We start from the raw sequence: 19,849 nt of genomic DNA, 5'->3' as shown, positions 1-19,849 counted from the left end.
ACAATAGAACCATTAGTATGCAAACATTTCGAAATGTGTGGATTCAGTTGGTTTTTCAAATTAGGGATCCAAGGTTAGATTTGGCTACAGTTGGGATTAAAGTTGAATGCGTGTGAACAGAAAAAAAACACCTTCATAACTGCAAGGCATTGTTAATCATATTGATTTTTAGCATCTCCATTTGTGTGGATTTAGAGACCCCTCAGATTTAAGATATTGCCATATCAATTTATGCTGACACATTTTTTTTGAAAATCTGAATAAGAAAGAGCAGAGTCACTAAAGTTACTCAGATGAGCATTGTCGCATATGGGCCTCGTTATTCAAATGCTTTTTAAATTATTTATTATGTTGGTGTTGATTTGTATCTGAAAGCAATCCTTGTTTAACCCCCATGAGTACTTTCAGTACTTTGATTTAGAAGCTGTGAACAGGTATCCTGGGCACTGGAAATTAATGTAAATATTGAATATGTGCATGTATAAAATTTATACATAATTGTTTCTATAATCTATTGATTTCCCCAGGAGCACATTGTGTACTTTGAGTTCCAAAAAAAGTGCTTACAACTTCTCCGGATTCGGCACTTGCCCAAGTCATACTTTACATACTCATCGCTAGTCACATGATGAAAGGCGTCATCACATGACATGCAAAATGGCTGCCGTTGAGTGGAAGTGGAGATGGACTTTTCTGTTTTTGTGCATTCTTTACTTTATGATGTCGATACCTCAATCGTCACAGGTAATAAATAAATAAATTAATTGCAAAATAAGAGACTTTTCACTCTGCCATCATCATTTTTTTCTGCAATATCCATTAAATCAAAGTGATTTTTGTTGAACTTTTGTTGCTACCGTGAGAACGTAGTTTGCGGCGAGATGCAATTCGCAAAGCATTATGGGACCACAGGTTACTGCAGAAAAAAAAATCGTTTGGATCAATGTGCAAAGTCTGAATTTTCTCTTCGCCCAGGTGTTGCTTTAAGAGCTCGCAGTGACGAGCGGCACTTCGCGCTGCTCGCTGCGATTGCTATTACAGTATATAGTTTTAGCAGGGACCTAGGAGATAGGCAGATATGGAGAGTAGAAAAGATTTTCCATAATAATCAGCTTGCTGATTGTGGGCAATACTTGGCAGAAGCAGAAAGAGAAATTGATGTTATATTAACAATATCATGTACACTTATAACTCTTCTTTGATCATGGCTGTAGTGCTGTATTATCCCGCAGTCGTGCATGTGGCAGATCTTATTAATATTCAGTAAATACCACAACAAAGTTAAAAGTCAATTTAACTATAGAAACGATAGGTTATTCGAGTTCAAATCGGTGAAAATTTTGATTTGAATGTACATAACATATATCATGCATATTTACACTCAATATTGATTGATTTTTATTTTTTAGCTCAGATACACCATAAATGGCTTTAATGTTTATTTAAAATATTTTTAATACTGTCTTAATTTGCTGTACTTCAGCATTTTTAATTTCGTTTAAAACAATTTGCTTATTTTAAATGTGCATTGTGAATTTCATTATAGGCACAGAATAGAACATTTGAGATTGACTACCTGGGGAACACTTTTGTTAAAGATGGGAAGAGTTTTCGATATATATCGGGGAGTATTCATTACATGAGAGTCCCTAAAGAATACTGGAGAGACCGACTGATGAAGATGTATGCAGCAGGACTGGATGCCATTCAGTTGTAAGAAAAAGAACATCTTGTTGCAACGTAGAACTTTTTTGGCCAGACTAAAAGAGAAAAATGTGTAATTGATAACAAGATGTGACAATTAAATAATAAAATTAAAAGTATTGGTATTTTTTTCAAATTTTAAGACTTTAAAGAGCTTATTGCTTATGACCATAAGATATTGCTTTGTTTGTTATTTGTGTTTTTATGTTTTAAACTTTTTTGATTTTCAACCTTTCAAAAATTATGGGCCAATTTTAAGCAAACTTTCAATAAAACATTGTGGATTGAAGGGAATTCAAGTTTGTTCAAATAGCACTCCTTGTCCCTTTACAAAACTTAAACAAAAGCTACCTACATGTAGTAAATGATTGAGTGTTGATGCAAAATTGCTCAAATCTTGGCCCTTGGGGCTAAGATGCATAGGCATCGGAACCCCACTTTTTTTTTTTTCAAAGATAGACATAATATAGGCATTGATAATTGGGGCTTACCTTTTTCGGTTGGTTTAGCCCCCCCACTTTCAGTTAGCCACCCCACTTTCAATTTGCTTCCGACGCCTATGAGATGGAACTGCTAAATCAAAGTTTTTCATAGAAATACTGTACGTGCACATGTACTTTAAAAAGAGGGCTTCATATTTTAGTGGCTTTGCTGTGGTAAATGATAAGCTAATTCATTATTTTGTATATGTTATAGTTACATTCCATGGAACTTCCATGAACCAGAAAAAGGACAGTATGACTTCGATGGACAGAAGGATTTTGTGCAGTTTATAAAGATAGCACAGGAAGTGGGATTACTGGTTCTCCTTAGAGCTGGGCCCTACATCTGTGGAGAGTGGGACTTTGTAAGACATGAGTATTAGAAAGTCTAAATTGATAATACAGGTCATGTACTGGTGTATAATATAAAAAAAATCTACAAATGCAGTGGTCTTAGTCCATAATGTATATAACTGCTTGACAAGTGATATCCTAATTCTGTATTTTTGGTATACTGGAGAGTGTGTTTGCTATATGTTCCAGTGTAGTACATGTATTGATTCGTTTTAGGGAGGATTCCCAGCCTGGCTCCTGAAGGAGGACCCAAAGATGGTGTTCAGAAAAATGGAACCAAGTAAAAATATATAAAATTTCATTTAGAGTTTATCATATGCTGTAGAAGTACTTTTTCTGGCAACCAGTAAATCTAGTACATTGTACTGCCGACTTCCGACACCCGACTCACTCTGATTTAGGTTTTTGGTTGATATTTTCCATATAGCTATACAGATTCGATTCAAACTTGTCAGGCATATTAACTATGTTGAATTTAATTCACATAAGTATAAAAATATAAAAAATATTACGAATGGTGGCATTTATGAATTGGTATCCATTTTTGGTTTCTACATTTATGACCTAGTACTAGATTTTACCATTTTTGGACAGATGTCATTATCATATATAATGTTGATGATATATTTATGTATGTGGGAACTAACTTTAACATAGCTATTATGTTCAAGAAGTTGGAAGCAATTATTTTTGGTGAAATTAAGAATATTAATAAAAAAAAATCATGATCCGGAACAATCGGGAGTCAGAAATCAAAAGACCTTGATTTAGCATATTATATGTAATATTGTTGACATATTTATGTATGCATCAATGTATTCCAAAGCAGAAAATGTGCCTGACAAGTATGAAATGATTCTGCACAACAGAATGAAGAATATCAATAGAAAACCAAAAGAGTCGGGAGTACTAGATTTACCGTTTGCCACTTTTTCTGCATTATGCTAATTTAGGCTATGTATGTAGTCAAAAATTTTATGCAGAAATTTGTTCCAGCGTACTTTAAATACAATTAAGGCATACAGTTGAAATCCAAGAATTTAGCATAGTTTTCTACCCAGATATTGTGATTCCATGGAAAAAAAATACATCTACAGTATGTGGAAACATTATATAACTCCCCATCTCCTACTCCTTCACTGGCAATTTTCCTGCCACATATTGGTTTGTCTATTTGCAACAAAGCAGTGCATGATACTGAAAATGACTGAAGCACTAGTATTATTGGTGAATATGTCTCAAAATGAAATATATGGAGATAACGAACAGTATTCAAGCTCAAAAGTCCATTAAACATTACAAAATATGAGCAGAGCAAACACGGACCTCCAAAACATCAGAGGTGGGATCAAGTGCCATGGAGGAGTGAGCATCCCCTGCCAACCGGTCACACCCGCTGTGTGCTCCTTGTCACGATCGAGAAATAACGGAAAAAATCCATCGACAATTCAGTGTGTAAATAATGGCCTAACAATTAGTATGAAAAACGTCAGTCAGCATTTGACTCAATGATAAATTGTATTTGCTGACAAGGTCATTGTATCGACCATAGAACTTACGAAATGATGACTTTAAACGAGACTGCTGGTATTCTTGTTTCATCAACTTGTTTGTCAATAATTTACCTCATTTTAGAAATCATACATACGTAGAGCATGCTCTTGCGTATCAAATCAACTGAGAGATATAAACCCGGTATGCAGGTGATGAAGGTATATTGCTGCATAAGTAAGGGAAGTTGACAATTGAAAAGTTAAGGTCATCACATTTATCATAAAGCTTGGTTGTTAGATCATTTACTATAATGTGGCACTTAACCCACAATTTCTTGATGTATGTATTTCTTTGTAAAGTGTAAGATTTCTTTGGGGTTAAACCGATTAAATTGTTCCATAAAGCTCTGCAGAGAAGCATTGTACATGATCTGGTCATTTTGTTTATGGGGTTATCTGATCTAGACATACATGTGATGAATAACTATATATTATAAATAGGGATGTCAACGAATATTCGAACATTCGAATATTCATTCGATGAGTTGATATTCGAATAAGAATTTAAGATTCGAATATTCGGTGTTTTATCAGATTTCATAAAAAGAAGTACTGTGTTTGATAAATTTTGATTAGAACAGTGCTGGAATTATCCCTGTTTAATTTACAAGTGATCAATTTCGATCGCCTGATTTCTCTCAGTACTTTCTTATTGTATATATCTATTAAATTATTTTGTTTTGAGTAAGGTATTAAAGAAACGTATTTTCATAGTTTTTATTAAATAAATACGATCGGATCTAGAATCGAGGACAAAATGAAAACCTTCGCAGAATGTTTAAAAGACCTGAAGAGTATACATGTACTTATCAAAATAAATTTAATTGATCATTGAATGATTGTCCGATAGAATTAGTCTGTAATTAATATCGTAAAGGGCTCAATTTCAGAATAAATATGTAAATTACTTGATTATCTCGGGTTGTACATAATCCTGAATTTGATATTCATTATCAGGAAATTAGTTAATTACCTAGAAAAATTGTCTATGGTAATATTTGTTTATATTTTAAAAAAATTGTATCAAAGATTATAATCATATCTCTTATTAGGTTGATAATTGTAATTAATTACATGTATTGAAATCTGAACAGTATACGACTATCCTGCCTTTGGTAAGATGTCTAGTTCCTCGGAGCTACTATAAAAACACGTTTCATTCGTTAAAATTATAGTTTTCTACATTTAAATCAATTATTTATTTCAAACGTTGACAAATATAAAATGAAATTCCTTATTGTACATCTACAAAAGTCTTCATACAATTTTACCTCCAATATAAGAATACCTATGCTAAACCTTTCATGAGAGTAGGATGATGCATTTAAAAAAAAAAAAAACCCAGATTTTATTTATTTTATCGAATATTCGAATATATTCGAATACTTTCATTGAATATTCCAATATTAATTATTGATAAAATTGACATCCCTAATTATAAAGGTGAACTTCTCTGTTGTGTTACAGCTTATATCAAATATGTGGACATTTGTGTTACAGCTTATATCAAATATGTGGACATTTGTGTTACAGCCACATGTAATATCAAATATGTGGACATTTGTATTACAGCTTATATCAAATATGTGGACATTTGTGTTACAGTTTATATCAAATATGTGGACATTTGTATTACAGCTAATATCAAATATGTGGACATTTGTATTACAGCTAATATCAAATATGTGGACATTTGTGTTACAGCTTATATCAAATATGTGGACATTTGTGTTACAGCTTATATCAAATATGTGGACATCTGGATGGACAAGCTACTACCCATGCTCACTCCTCTTCTGTATGAAAATGGGGGACCGGTGCTGATGGTTCAGGTGAGGAAAGGGACAGCAGGACTGTTTCTCTCTTTTGATTAAACAATATATTATTTATGCAGTCATCTGTTGACTAAGTATGAGCACAGATACTGTAGGTAATAAAGGCCTGAAGAAGGGGGGGGGCACATTTTTTCTGACTAATACTGACCTGTGCCCCCTTTCTTTTGTTGTTTTGAGGCTGAGCACTGGTAAATTCCATGATTTGGACAGGTAATCATTTTTTTTTTGCTTGTCAGATTTTTTTTTCAAAGATGCCCCCCCCCCCCCAGTTTTTAGTCAGTTTAGGCTTTTTTTGTTTATCAGATTATTTTTTTAAGTCCCCCCAAGTTTTTGGTCAGTTTAGGGTTGTTTTTATTTTGCTTGTCAGACTATTTTAAGAAGTTGCCCCCCCCCACCCCCCCCCCCCACCCCCCAAAAAAATATTAACCAAGTCTCATCCAACACCCAGTCAAAAGAAGACTGTTGAAAATAAATTAATCCACCAATTACTGATACATTAATGTTGTGAAACTCAAGTGTGCACAAAAAAACAAATTGGTGCCAAGCCATATGTTTCAAAAGTATCCTCCAAGTATGTCATGAGACACTGTTGTGAAGTACACTGATAGTATTATGGATTTATGATGAATGAAACATAAAGGGATTGGACAGTAACCACTGCCAATGTAAGTCCTCTCCAGGACTAAAACCAGTCCTATTTCTGGTTATAAAATCTAGTATATATTCTAGTATATATACCTATATATACATGTACCAGTAGTATCCTATATATAGTACAGGATGTCACAGAGTGTTAACAGTTTTATATACATGATGACATTTTCAAAATTATAAAAATCCATGGAAAGAAATTCAATTGGATTAAAGTTACAATTAATTTTTTTTATTTTTCCTGTCATCATGATCATACACATTGTTCTTTTATGGATCTTTCTACACAGCACATATTTTGGTTGTCATGGTAACATTGCAGATTGAGAACGAGTATGGTAGTTACTATGCTTGTGACCATGACTATATGGCCCACCTGTTTATCAAGGCCAGGCAGATTCTGGGGCCCAGGGCCATAATTTATACCACAGATGGGGATCTACAGTCCAACTTTGAATGTGGCCCTACCCCTGGGGCTTATGCCACAACAGATTTTGGTGTCACTCTTTTCTGTGAGGATTATTTGTGTAGTGTTGTTTGCCTTGATTCAGTTCTTTTTCACAACAATCCATTAACTTTCTTTTATTAAACAGAACTTCAAATCTTTCTTTCTGCACAAATAGCAAATGAACCTCACATGAAAATTCACATGAGAATACCAAGTGAAAACTACCAAAAATTTCCCAAAATGTTAATTTCACTTTAAGTTACATGAACTGTAATTTACATAATTTTACTCACACACACATGTAGATTCTTTTTGAAAATACCAGTTTATATTAGTGAATCATACAAATTATTTGTTCATTTGGAATTCATGTGTGAAGCAATATGCTGTACTAGTACAAAGATTTTAATATGAATCATCTGTATTTTAGTATTTGTATGTAGACTTATGTGTCATGCAATATTTCTTCTGTCTTTTCTTATTGCATTAATGAGATAGGCTCCAATATCTTTGCTAGGAATGGGTTGAAAATGCTTCAAACACTTGATAAAAATTGCAGCAAGCATGATCAGTATATGTTTTTAAAAATTCATGCAAAAAGTAAGTGAATTGTAGAGTTTTCTCTGAGTATCTGGAACACTATTTTGTTGGGAAGACATTTTTGTTAAATGTGTCTGCACCTTTGCAGTAACTAAACCAGTGTATTTCCTGATATATTAGGATTAGGATATACAGTTAAACCTCGTTATCTCGAACTCAATGGGACCGCGAGAAAACTTCGAGATATCTGAGGATTCGAGATATGGAGGGTAAAATTCCTAAAAAAAATAAGGGTTTGGACTTCCAAATCACTTCGACATATCCAAGGTATTCGAGATATCAGTGTTCGAGATATCGAAGTTCAACTGTATATAAATCTGTCAGCAAGATATATGGTTCACAAACATTTAGTCTGTAATAGGAAGGGGAAAATGAGATGGACCAGACCAGGATTTGAACCTGGAACCCCTGAACTCTAATCAGAAGCTCTACCAACTGAGCTATTTATCTGGCCACCCATATTTGACTGCCACAATCCTCATTTCTAAAAAATGTCTTCACCCCCCAAAGACACCAACCCAGACTCTTCTTTGCTGTATCTTTCACCAGACACTTCCGAGACATGGCACAGCAATGTAATAGGAAGGGAGAGAATGCTACAGGCAGGAGGATTTGAACCCAGACCTGTTAAATTCTAGACAGGGTGTACAACTGACTGAGCTATCTGGACACCTGCAAGTGAGCCCATCATGACCAGACCACCGTACACCACTGCCCCAAGCACATAGTGCCAAAAATACCAACATGAATATGTTCTATAATGACAAGGACTCCTCTTTTCAAATATTTATACCTCTCCTCCTAGTAGATTCAAATTTGTTAGAAGGCTCATAGTTTGGTTCAGTAGATTAAGGTTTGTCTCCACTTTACCTTGTTGATGGAGGATGACCTTGGTGTACTTACAGATTGAGAATGAGTATGGCAGCTACTTTACCTGTGACCATGACTACATGGCTCACCTGAGGGACAAGGCCCGGGAACATCTGGGTACCCGGGCACTGCTATACACTACTGATGGGGGTGCAGATTCATTCCTGAAATGTGGAACAGTGGCAGGAGCATATGCCACGGTAGATTTTGGGAACACCTGTAAGATTTAGCTCTAAAGAGCCATTCATAAATGTCAAAGACTATAATACCATTTTCTTCTTGTCATTTCATTCATTGTAAATTAACTACTGATACATGTAAAGCTGCAATTTTTTAAAAAGTTTGATTTCTTCTCACTTTCTGCAAATAAGTACAGTTGAACTTTAGTATCTCAGAATATGATATTGTCAAATATATTCTGAGGATTTAATCACCTATTGATATCTGAGTAAATTTAGGATTCAATCAACTATTGATATCTGAGTCATCGGTCCACTAAATTTAGGATTCAATCACCTATTGATTTCTGAGTCTTCGGTCCAGACTAAATTTAGGTTTCAATCAATATTGATATAGATCTGAGTCTTTGGTCAAGATGAAATTTAGGATTCAATCACCTATTGATATCTGAGTCTTCAGTAGACTAAATCTAGGATTCAATCAACTATTGATATCTGAGTCGTCGGTCCAGACTAAATTGAGGATTCAATCACCTATTGATATCTGAGTCTTTGGTTCAGACTAAATTTAGGATTCAATCACCTATTGATATCTTAGTCTTCGGTCCAGACTAAATTTAGGATTCAATCACCTATTGATATCTGAGTCTTCGGTCCAGACTAAATTTAGGATTCAATCAACTATTGATATCTGAGTCTTTGGTCCAGACTACATTTAGGTTTCAATCAATATTGATATAGATCTGAGTCTTTGGTCAAGATGAAATTTAGGATTCAATCACCTATTGATATCTTAGTCTTCGGTCCAGACTAAATTTAGGATTCCATCACCTATTGATATCTGAGTCTTTGGTCAAGATGAAATTTAGGATTCAATCACCTATTGATATCTGAGTCTTCGGTAGACTAAATCTAGGATTCAATCAACTATTGATATCTGAGTCGTTGGTCCAGACTAAATTGAGGATTCAATCACCTATTGATATCTGAGTCTTTGGTTCAGACTAAATTTAGGATTCAATCACCTATTGATATCTTAGTCTTCGGTCCAGACTAAATTTAGGATTCAATCACCTATTGATATCTGAGTCTTCGGTCCAGACTAAATTTAGGATTCAATCAACTATTGATATCTGAGTCTTCTGTTCAGACTAAATTGAGGATTCAATCACCTATTGATATTTTACATTTTTTTTTAAAACTTAGCCTAATTTGAGATGCTAAAGTTTAGCTGTTACCAACACTAATTACTTTTTATTGCTTTGCAATATGTATTTCCATTTCTCTGACAGTAATACAGTTAAACCTTGTTAGGTCCTCGATGTGACCAAGAAAAAACTTCAAGATATCAGTGGATTTGAGATATCGAGGGTAAAATGCTAAAAGAATAAGTACTTGGGACTTCCAAATCACTTTGACATATCCATGGTATTCAAGATATCAGTGTTCGAGATACCAAAGTTCATCTGTATTTTAAAAAAGTTAATCTAGAATGCACTCACTACATTTACTACTACAATTTGTAGGGAATAGATATTTTAAAAAGAATCGATTAATCTCAACCTATGAATTTTAACCATGTATTAGGTAAAGTGATAAGCTGAAAAAAATCTATAATATATGAAGAAAAGAGTAAAAGTTACAAAAATGAATCAGATAAAGACTTCATAGATTACATCATAGTTTTATGACGTGCAGTGATGTCATTCACTAACTGATGTATTGTTGTTTTGATATTTCTCAGTCAATCCTCAGAAGGCTTTCCAGCCACAGAGAGACTATGAACCATTTGGACCTTTAGTAAGTATTAACTATCTGTTAACTATGAACCATTTGGACCTTTGGTAAGTATTAACTGTCTATTAACTATGAACCATTTGGACCTTTAGTAAGTATTAACTGTCTATTAACTATGAACCATTTGGACCTTTAGTAAGTATTAACTATCTGTTAACTATGAACCATTTGGACATTTAGTAAGTATTAACTATCTGTTAACTATGAACCATTTGGACATTTAGTAAGTATTAACTGTCTATTAACTATGAACCATTTGGACCTTTGATAAGTAATAACTGTCTATTAACTATGAATCATTTGGTCCTTTAGTAAGTAATAACTCTATTAACTATGAACCATTTGGACCTTTAGTAAGTTATAACTCTATTAACTATTAACCATTTGAACCTTTAAAAGGTAATAACTGTCCATTAACTATGAACCATTTGGACCTTTAGTAAGTATTAACTGTCTATTAACTATGAACCATTTGGACCTTTAGTAAGTATTAACTGTCTATTAACTAAGAACCATTTGGACCTTTAGTAAGTATTAACTGTCTATTAACTATGAACCAATTGGACCTTTAGTAAGTATTAACTGTCTATTAACTATGAACCATTTGGACCTTTAGTAAGTATTAACTGTCTATTAACTAAGAACCATTTGGACCTTTAGTAAGTATTAACTGTCTATTAACTATGAACCATTTGGACCTTTAGTAAGTATTAACTGTCTATTAACTAAGAACCATTTGGACCTTTGGTAAGTAATAACTGTCTATTAACTAAGAACCATTTGGACCTTTAATAAGTAATAACTGTCTATTACCTATGAACCATTTTGACCTGTGGTAAGTAATAACTAATTAACTATGAACCATTTGGACCTTTAATAGGTAATAACTGTCTATTAACTATGAACGATTTGGACCTTTAATAAGTAAAAATTGTTTATTAACTATGAATGATTTGGACCTTTAGTAAATAATATAACTGTTTATTAACTATGAACCATCTGGACCTTTTGTAAGTGATAACATTTTTTAAACTATGAACCATTTGGACCTTTAGTAAGTATCAACTATGTATTAATGTTGAACCATTTGGACCTTTAGTAAGTAATATCTGTTGATTAACTTTGAACCATTTGGACCTTTAGTAAGTATAGGTAATAACTGTTCATCAACTCTCAGAAATTAAGGAACTTCTCTTTAGTGGCTGTTCATATAATACAATTATCAGCTCCTAGAAAGGAACATTATGAACAAAGCATGATGGTTGAGGTGGATTTTATTGTACAATAATCATACTGACATTAGAAGCATCATTAAATTCTTTTCATATCAACAAACATTTAAGTATGACTGTTGCAGTTCAAAATAATAGCCAGTAAATCTGTTACCCTTTACCTTATAATATTTTATGGCTTGAGGTAATACCAAAAAAAAATTATAAATATTACTGATAATGCCAATAATTATTTTCTTGTATATGGAATACATGTAACCTAAAGCATTTAGGTGTGTGATGGAAAAACTCAATACTGTAGTATAAAAATTATAAACCTCCACAGGGATTTCTTATGGACTTTAACAATAGGGGGAAAAACACTTCTTTTAATAATGCTGGAGTTGTTCCTTGATGGTGTACATGTGCATGAGTTTCTGATGTCTATTGTAGGTAAATTCTGAATTTTACCCTGGATGGCTGGATCACTGGGGGTACCCCCACTCTACGGTCAATCTGGATGTCTTCTCCAAAGCTCTAGACATGCTGTTGGATTACGGCGCCAATGTCAATATGTGAGTAAGGGGAAATAACTGTGGATTTCTGATCCTTTTCTTAAGAATTTTAGTATACTGCCCTTTTAACTCAGTTTCTTTAACCTTTCTCTGCATATCCGATAGCAGTATATTTTATCAATTAGCTAAATTAATACTTGAATATTTAAAGTGATTGCACAAATGAATTTTACACCAGTTATTGGTACCTTAAAAAATGTTTAATAAAGGATCCTTTTTAACATTATATGATTACAAATATAACTACATAATATTTATATGAAAATGACATTTCTTAATTTTGCAGGTACATGTTTGAAGGAGGAACAAACTTTGGCTTTTGGAATGGTAATTTATTTTTACAATTAATCCACTAAACAAAAACAACTTTATTTAAATATATTTATGTAAGTTGCTGCTAGATCTTATAATAACCAGTGTGGCATTTATACCACAAGTTTATACATTATTGTAATAATTTGTATATTAAATCTATATAAATTAGCAGCATATTTTTAGTGTGTTAATATTTGGCAAGTTTGCTCTTGTCCTTTGCAATAGATTATGTTTCCCTTCTAAATGATCAATTTTTGTTTGTGCAAATAATAATATTCCAATTTTAAAGTGCTTTGGTTCAAACTATTGCATATTGTTGATGATGTAATTGATTTGTTTAAAAAAAAGAACTTTCTCAAGAAAAAGTCATTGTCTATGTCATTAAATTTGACAACACATATACATGAATTACACTAGTATGTTGAGAAAATAAAAGGTTTCCTTTGAAATATTTACTATGGAAATCTTCAATAAACATTTGGGACCTCTTCTGACAAATAAGTAAATTTTACATGACCAAGTTTTCATGACCTGTTTCTTTAAGGTCCATTGATACTCTGATAAGAGAGATAACTCTTAATGGAATAATTGTCTATTATTCCTTTAAAAAATTGTGAAGTTAAAATGTCTTTTTTGTCCAGTTTTGATCCACAACCTATGCTAAAATTGTTTGCAATTATTATAACATTCATATCTTTTGGAAAATCATAAGCATTAAAACAACATTTCATAAGAGGATTATGAAACTTAAATGGTGTAATCCTCTTAATAAGATTTTTGATGTTAGAGAGGGTTGTCAAACTGCATTTCCTCCTTTTAATGAGATTTTAAATTTTGCAGTTTTTTAGATTTTCTTAACTTAAATTGGCTCTGAAGGAAAAAAACTACTAATGTATTTCAAGTATATTTTATCAAAATATACTTTATCAAAATTTATGCAGAGTTAAGAACCAAATTTAATATTGGAAGAACTATCAAGTTAAAAAAATGTGAACAAAGTTTTTGTGTGTAAATTTTCCAAAACAGGTGCTGATTATGATGCAAGTTCTAATGTACAGAATCCAATTAGTTCAGGTGTTATTTAGTTACAATAATTATAAATGGAATACTTCAGGCATGTTCCTTTGTTAAGATATATATTATGTATATAGTTTATTAGCTATATCAGTGCTATATTGCAGTGCAATGATTTTCATTCATAGAAGGTTAATGATGGCTTGTATATTTGTATACCAGTGCTGTTTATATTTTTTGCTCTTGAATGTTTGAAAATTTCATTTTATAAATTATGCAAAAAGTTTAAGGCTGAAGTTCCTATGACTAACACAGATCTCACTTAAAACTTTACAACTTCATTGGAAAATTACACCCCCCTTTCCCCTTTTACCCATCATAATCATAATATGTAGACTGAGGTAGAGATTGGTTTGCTTTTTAAATTAATCAATTTCTCTTCAGAAATGTCAATTAGGTTTTGCTTATTTTTAGAGATACGATATTCAAAATTATGTTAAAGTCGAGACATTTCTCCTTTTAACCCCCCCCCCCCTTTTATTCCCAACTGTTCATAAGCTTGTAGCTTGTGGTATGCAGTGTACAAAGAAACAAAGAATAAACTGGATGTGACTGAGGCATATAATATTCATTGAAATGTGTGTTTATACTGTAGTAACATTATATTTTATGACGTTTAATATTTTTTGTACTCAGTCTAACCATGAGTCCTTGGTGAATGTTGTTATATTTCTATAATGAATAGATTTTTGCCTGTGAAATAAGACCCCAACAATTGTTAATATTTAGCTATCATCCATGAAATTTGACTCTATGAATTCAAATGATTTTACAGAATGGAAATTTATAATAACTGTGTAATCATTAATGTGTACTAAAATATGCCGACTTAAGATTCTGTGTTTATAGGACAATTTCATAATACTAAGTATGTAATTTTTAACAGTAAACATTGCTACATAAATGTTTTCAAGATTTTAGAAGGATGCTGATTTTTGTATTTTCTATTCTACAGGAGCAAATTACGCCCCCTTCCAAGCTGTGCCGACTAGCTATGATTACGATGCCCCAATGTCAGAGGCAGGGGACATAACTGATAAATACATTGCCATTAGACAGGTTATTTCCAAGGTCAGTATAAATAAATTTATATCATTGGTCTTTATCGCATCTGAGGAAAGACCTCAAATGTTGTTCCACAATCTTGACCTTTTTACTTTTTCTGAACTAAAGTTGCCTTTACCAGATAGCCCTTATGAAAAGTTACTAGTCTTAATTGGCATAGAATGTCCAGAGATTTATTAGAATTTCTTATAGAGATCAGAAAGTGATTATAATTTCTAACAGGATGGAATTATAAGTTTATTGACAAACCAACAATTTACACATATAATAGTTCTATTAAATTACGGGAAACAGAAATTACGGAAAAGTTAAATATGTCCAATCATTTTTTAAATGGAGGACAGTAAAAAGAAAGATTCATTAACAAATATGAAATGACATCTTAAATAAAATTTAAAGTAGTAGCTATGCAAATTCAGTATTAACTATGTTTCATTTTGTTTCTTTAAAGTATAAGCAACTTCCAAATATGCCCATTCCACAAAACACTACAAAAACAGCGTATGGAAAAGTTGAGATGAACTTTGTAAGTAGTGTACTTTGTACTACTCTCTCTCTCTCTCTCTCTCTCTCTCTCTCATAGTAGTAGAGCTAATTACTAATACTTAGGACACAAGCAAAAGTGGCTCGCAAAAATTTTACATCAAATTCACACAAACTTCATGTGAATTCTTTGCATGAGAAAGAGATGAAGAACAAGACACCTGAATATGTGAAAACTTCATGCTAATTCGACATAACTTTCATATGACTTTTACATGAAGGGTATATTGAAGTTGTGTAAATATCATGCAAAGAAAACTTCACATGAAAGTTCTAAAAATATTATGCAAATGCCGATCAAATCAATTTACATGATATTCACATGAAAAAATATTTACATAATTTTTATGTGATTTTCGCACAATTTTCAAATAAAAAGAAAATCACATGAATATCATGTGAGCCACTTTTTCCTGCGATATATGACTGTTTTTACCGATTTCTTCACAGATGGCTACCATTCAGGATGCTCTGGAGACTCTCTGTCCAAAAGGACCAATCAAATCAGAGTATCCACTGACAATGGAGGCAATAAGTCAGGTATTTATTGAGGGGATGTATCAAAATGATATATATTTGTTTTCATTATAAAACAATTCATTGCTTAGAGCCATGGTACATGCAATGAGTCAGTATTAAGACGTTGAATGAATATTAAGTTAAATAGACTTAATCAGGTGACTACTGACTATGAGGTCACTGACAGTGTCAATGACCATGGTCTATTATTATATTTGTCATCTTGAAAATGACTGAATATTCATATATTGAGTCATATTTATTGGCCAATGATTTCAGTAGAATTGGATTACAGCTGTGATGAGTACATTGAGACTGTCCCTTTGGTCCAATGTTAATACATACATTTATTGAAGTGCTGGTGTTCTCTGATTTCAGTATCAAGGCTTTGTGTTATACAGACACACTCTGTTGGGGGACACTCCTTCTGAACCTAAAACTCTTGATCTTTCTGGTGTGCGGGACCGGGCCTATCTCATGATAAATCAGGTAATCAAGTTCAGATAATATATGTGTGGTGTGGAGAGAGTGTGTAAATAGGTAGTACTTACCACTTAAGCCAATTATTTTTTACTGATCACTTAAGTATAATAAAATATTGGAGCAACAAATCACAGTGTACTCTGTGGTAACCAAGTATGTACAAATGTAGCAAGTAGTTCTGTAGTACTGTTGTGAATATCAACACTAGATTAGGAATCAGAATGGTTGACAAGGATGTAATATGTAAGCCTGATCTGTAAGGGAATAGGAGCTCTTTGATTTATATTGAAATTTTATAATATTTGGGTAGCTGAAAAACCTTCACATTACAGGACTGTTTTCCAGATTTTAGCAGCTAGCCTAGCAGCAAGGCTAGGTATTGAGGTCTATTAGCATACTGTATGAATTAATTAACATGTGATCTCTATTGTACTAGCTAGCCAAGCATTTCATTCAAGATTGTAGCTCTGTGTAGAGCTGTTTAGCTGCAATGATCTTGAACACACCCCGGATATGAGTGTACATGTAGTTATAGCAAGGTTTCTCCCTCTTGACAGGTTCCTCAAGGTGTCTTTGATCGTAATGGACAGAAGACAATGAATATAACTCTGAAGGTGAATCAAACGATCGATATTCTGGTTGAGAACATGGGCCACATTGGATTTGGATCGGAGATGAATAATAATTCCAAGGTATATACCTTAAGCCATTTTGTAATACTTTCCCTGGAACTCTTTAGATATAAATACAAGTTTTGGTAAGTGCAAAAGTCACATGACAGGTGAAAAAACCATTTGGAGAACATTGGTAATGGTATCATTAAGTGGATAAATTGAACTTATAACAAAGCAATTCTGACTGTCTGTACTGAACATAACCTTATACAATGTACAAATGCTATCACAATGCCAACAAATGGGTTAAATGTATGCATCACTCTGTAGGATTTTGTTTCAGGGTCTGATTAAGAATGTAACATTTGGTGGCTCCTTGTTAACTGGATGGCTTATTTATCCATTGACCATTGAGAACTTCAAACCAGCAAGTCTGACTGGAATCTATAGGTAAGTAAAACTTCAAACCAACAAGTCTTATTGGAATAAGTTAAACTTCAAACCAGCAAGTCTTACCGAAATCTATAGGTAAGTTAAACTTCAAACCAACAAGTCTTATTGGAATAAGTTAAACTTCAAACCAGCAAGTCTTACTGGAATCTATAGGTAAGTAAAACTTCAAACCAGCAAGTCTTATTGGAATAAGTTAAACTTCAAACCAGCAAGTCTTACTGGAATCTATAGGTAAGTAAAACTTCAAACCAGCAAGTCTAATTGGGATATATACACTGTAAGTGTAAATATAAGTCAGACTGAAATCTATAGGTAAATAAAACTTCAAACCAGCAATTCTTACTGGGATCTATAGGTAAAAAAAAAGTGTTATTGGGATCTATTGGTAAAAATAAGTTTGACTGGGATGTATAGGTAAATATACACCTGACTGGGATCTATAGGTAAATATACGTCTGACTGGGATCTATAGGTAAATATAATTTGAATAGGATATATAGGTAAATATAAGTTTGAATGGGATCTATAGGTAAAAATAAGTTTGACTGGGATCTGTTAAACAGTTATTTAATGTCTGATCAGTCAACAGACCAGAATATTTTTCCCAAGGTGCTAGGAACAGCTCAATGTGTTCTATTACCCTAGGCCAATGGCTGAGTGAATTCTTATGCAAATTATTCAAAAGTCAAGTGTGCAAAATGGCTCATTATTTCCTCAGTTTGTAAATACATACTTTGCTATCTGGCCATGTTGTCTTATTAGCAATTTCTGGTTTAAAAATGTTTAAAAAAATACTGTTCTATGTCAAGTTACATGTATGTGTTCATATGTTCATATAAAAACTTGGCTGATATTTTTTCTAATGAGGATACCAATTAAAAAATAGTAATGTGCATTTCATTTGTTTGATCTCATTATATTGTACATGTTATTTAGGGACAAACCCTTTGTGAATGGCAACCTAACCACACCCTCCTTCTATGTGGGTAAACTACACATTCCGAAGACCCCTACAGATACCTATTTAGACATGAGTAGCTGGGGCAAGGTAACTATCCATCTAACAATATACTGTATATGTAAATCAAAGGCCGTTGATAATTATGAAGTGAAATGTAATTGTATTTCACAAATATATGTTATCAAATAATATATGTAATAATGAATATAACATACATGTTGGACATCTTAAGTCATCCTTAAAGGTTCACAATACAAATGAGATTTTTATAGGACCTAGTAGTTCAATAGGATTCTGACTATTAACAATATTTATGCTATTCATGAAAAAAAAATATAATTGCTTGTTATTGAGATTCTAAAATTTAAAAGTTACTAAACAGCCATTAGAGTCTTTTAAAGATCAGATCTGAATTATTAACTTTTGGGTCAGCCACATAAGAGGATGAAAAATGTGACTCCTACACTTTTTTTAGACTTGAATATTTTGCTTTTTATTTCAGGGTCAGCATTTAATTATGTCATTGTCCATGTTCAATGTTGGGCGATACTGGCCATATGTTGGGCCTCAAGTCCGACTCTATGTGCCAAAGCCATTCCTAGCACCACCCCCTACCATTAACTATGTCATCATGTTTGAACTTGAGCATGCTCCTTGTCAAAGTTCAGATGAATGTACCGTAGAATTTGTAGATCAGCCATTAATTAATGCCACCCCCCACAAACCAAACTTTCAACGTGAGGAGACCATGTTTTCCAGGAAAAAAATATCTGTGTGACAAGGATGCTGAAAAAATGATAGACGGAGGTGCATGAAAGAGGGATTAATGTTTCTTTCTACTAAACATGCAGTCAATATTTTTGGAGTATAACCTCAGTTATCTGGAGTTAATATGGTACAGTATGGAAGTGTGCCGGGATCAAGTCTCTGTTTTATAGACTTCATTTTTCTCAGCTTGTGACATTATACATGTATTAATGTTTATTTGATTAATGTCCCACTCTAAACCCCCCTACCTTCCCAAGACTAATGTAATGTATTTGTGCATTTCAAATCCTCTGATATACAAGAGATCATGCAATCATGGTAACTTGGCTTGAATGGAATGTATCTGTGATATTGAAATCAGGTAGAATGAGATTCATCAAGTTGAGTTTTTAATGTTCTGTGTGCAATGTTCCTGATTTTGTATTGTTCACCACCTAGAAAAAGACTGTGTTCTGAGACGGGGCATCTCAATTAATTAATAGTTGCTACTTCAAGTACTTGGACAGGTCTTCTAATATTGACCTACTTTTATTGACCTACAAAGTAGGTCAAGTGTGATAGTTGTTGAGACTTTATTATTAATGTAAATAGGTGGTTGCATTGTAAAACACCACTTTTATGGTGTTTCAAAAGAATATATGGGGATATAACTGTATTTTGAAGCATTTCCAAGGAAGATTTTTTTGTTTTTCTTGCACTCTTTTTTTATATCAGTACATTCCATATATATTTAATAAATACTTATAAATGTATCTCAATGTCTCATTTCAATAAATAAATTGCTTAAGTACATAA

General features: G+C 32.9%; 1 protein-coding gene and 1 non-coding gene across 5 annotated transcripts; one reads left to right on the top strand and one right to left on the bottom strand.

Moving 5' to 3' along the window:
* Window positions 1-628: 628 nt before the first annotated feature.
* Window positions 629-19,849, top strand: LOC133188470 (beta-galactosidase-like). Of its 4 annotated transcripts, none has more exons than XM_061323913.1 (18): window positions 629-744; window positions 1,547-1,713; window positions 2,401-2,551; window positions 2,757-2,820; window positions 5,831-5,925; window positions 8,533-8,716; window positions 10,421-10,476; window positions 12,138-12,259; window positions 12,546-12,586; window positions 13,601-13,648; window positions 14,604-14,719; window positions 15,165-15,239; window positions 15,707-15,796; window positions 16,154-16,264; window positions 16,816-16,950; window positions 17,216-17,322; window positions 18,262-18,373; window positions 18,789-19,849. In XM_061323913.1, the coding sequence occupies exons 1-18, from the start codon at window positions 646-648 to the stop codon at window positions 19,062-19,064; spliced, it is 2,049 nt and encodes a 682-aa protein (XP_061179897.1). In that variant the 5' UTR covers window positions 629-645; the 3' UTR covers window positions 19,065-19,849. The 4 variants fall into 4 exon arrangements, with proteins under 4 accessions (XP_061179897.1, XP_061179896.1, XP_061179899.1 ...); XM_061323912.1 differs by lacking the exon at window positions 8,533-8,716 and adding an exon at window positions 6,902-7,091; XM_061323915.1 differs by lacking the exon at window positions 13,601-13,648.
* Window positions 8,006-8,081, bottom strand: Trnas-aga (transfer RNA serine (anticodon AGA)). The gene has a single exon. It is a non-coding gene; the product is annotated as a tRNA-Ser (tRNA).

Source organism: Saccostrea echinata, unplaced genomic scaffold (genome assembly GCF_033153115.1).
Source record: "Saccostrea echinata isolate AGI-Se365-2 ecotype Australia unplaced genomic scaffold, CSIRO_AGI_Sech_v1 ptg000016l, whole genome shotgun sequence".
NCBI lineage: Eukaryota > Metazoa > Mollusca > Bivalvia > Ostreida > Ostreidae > Saccostrea > Saccostrea echinata.
The sequence above is the reverse complement of the archived record's forward strand: the minus strand, read 5'-3'. Positions and strand labels throughout refer to the sequence as shown.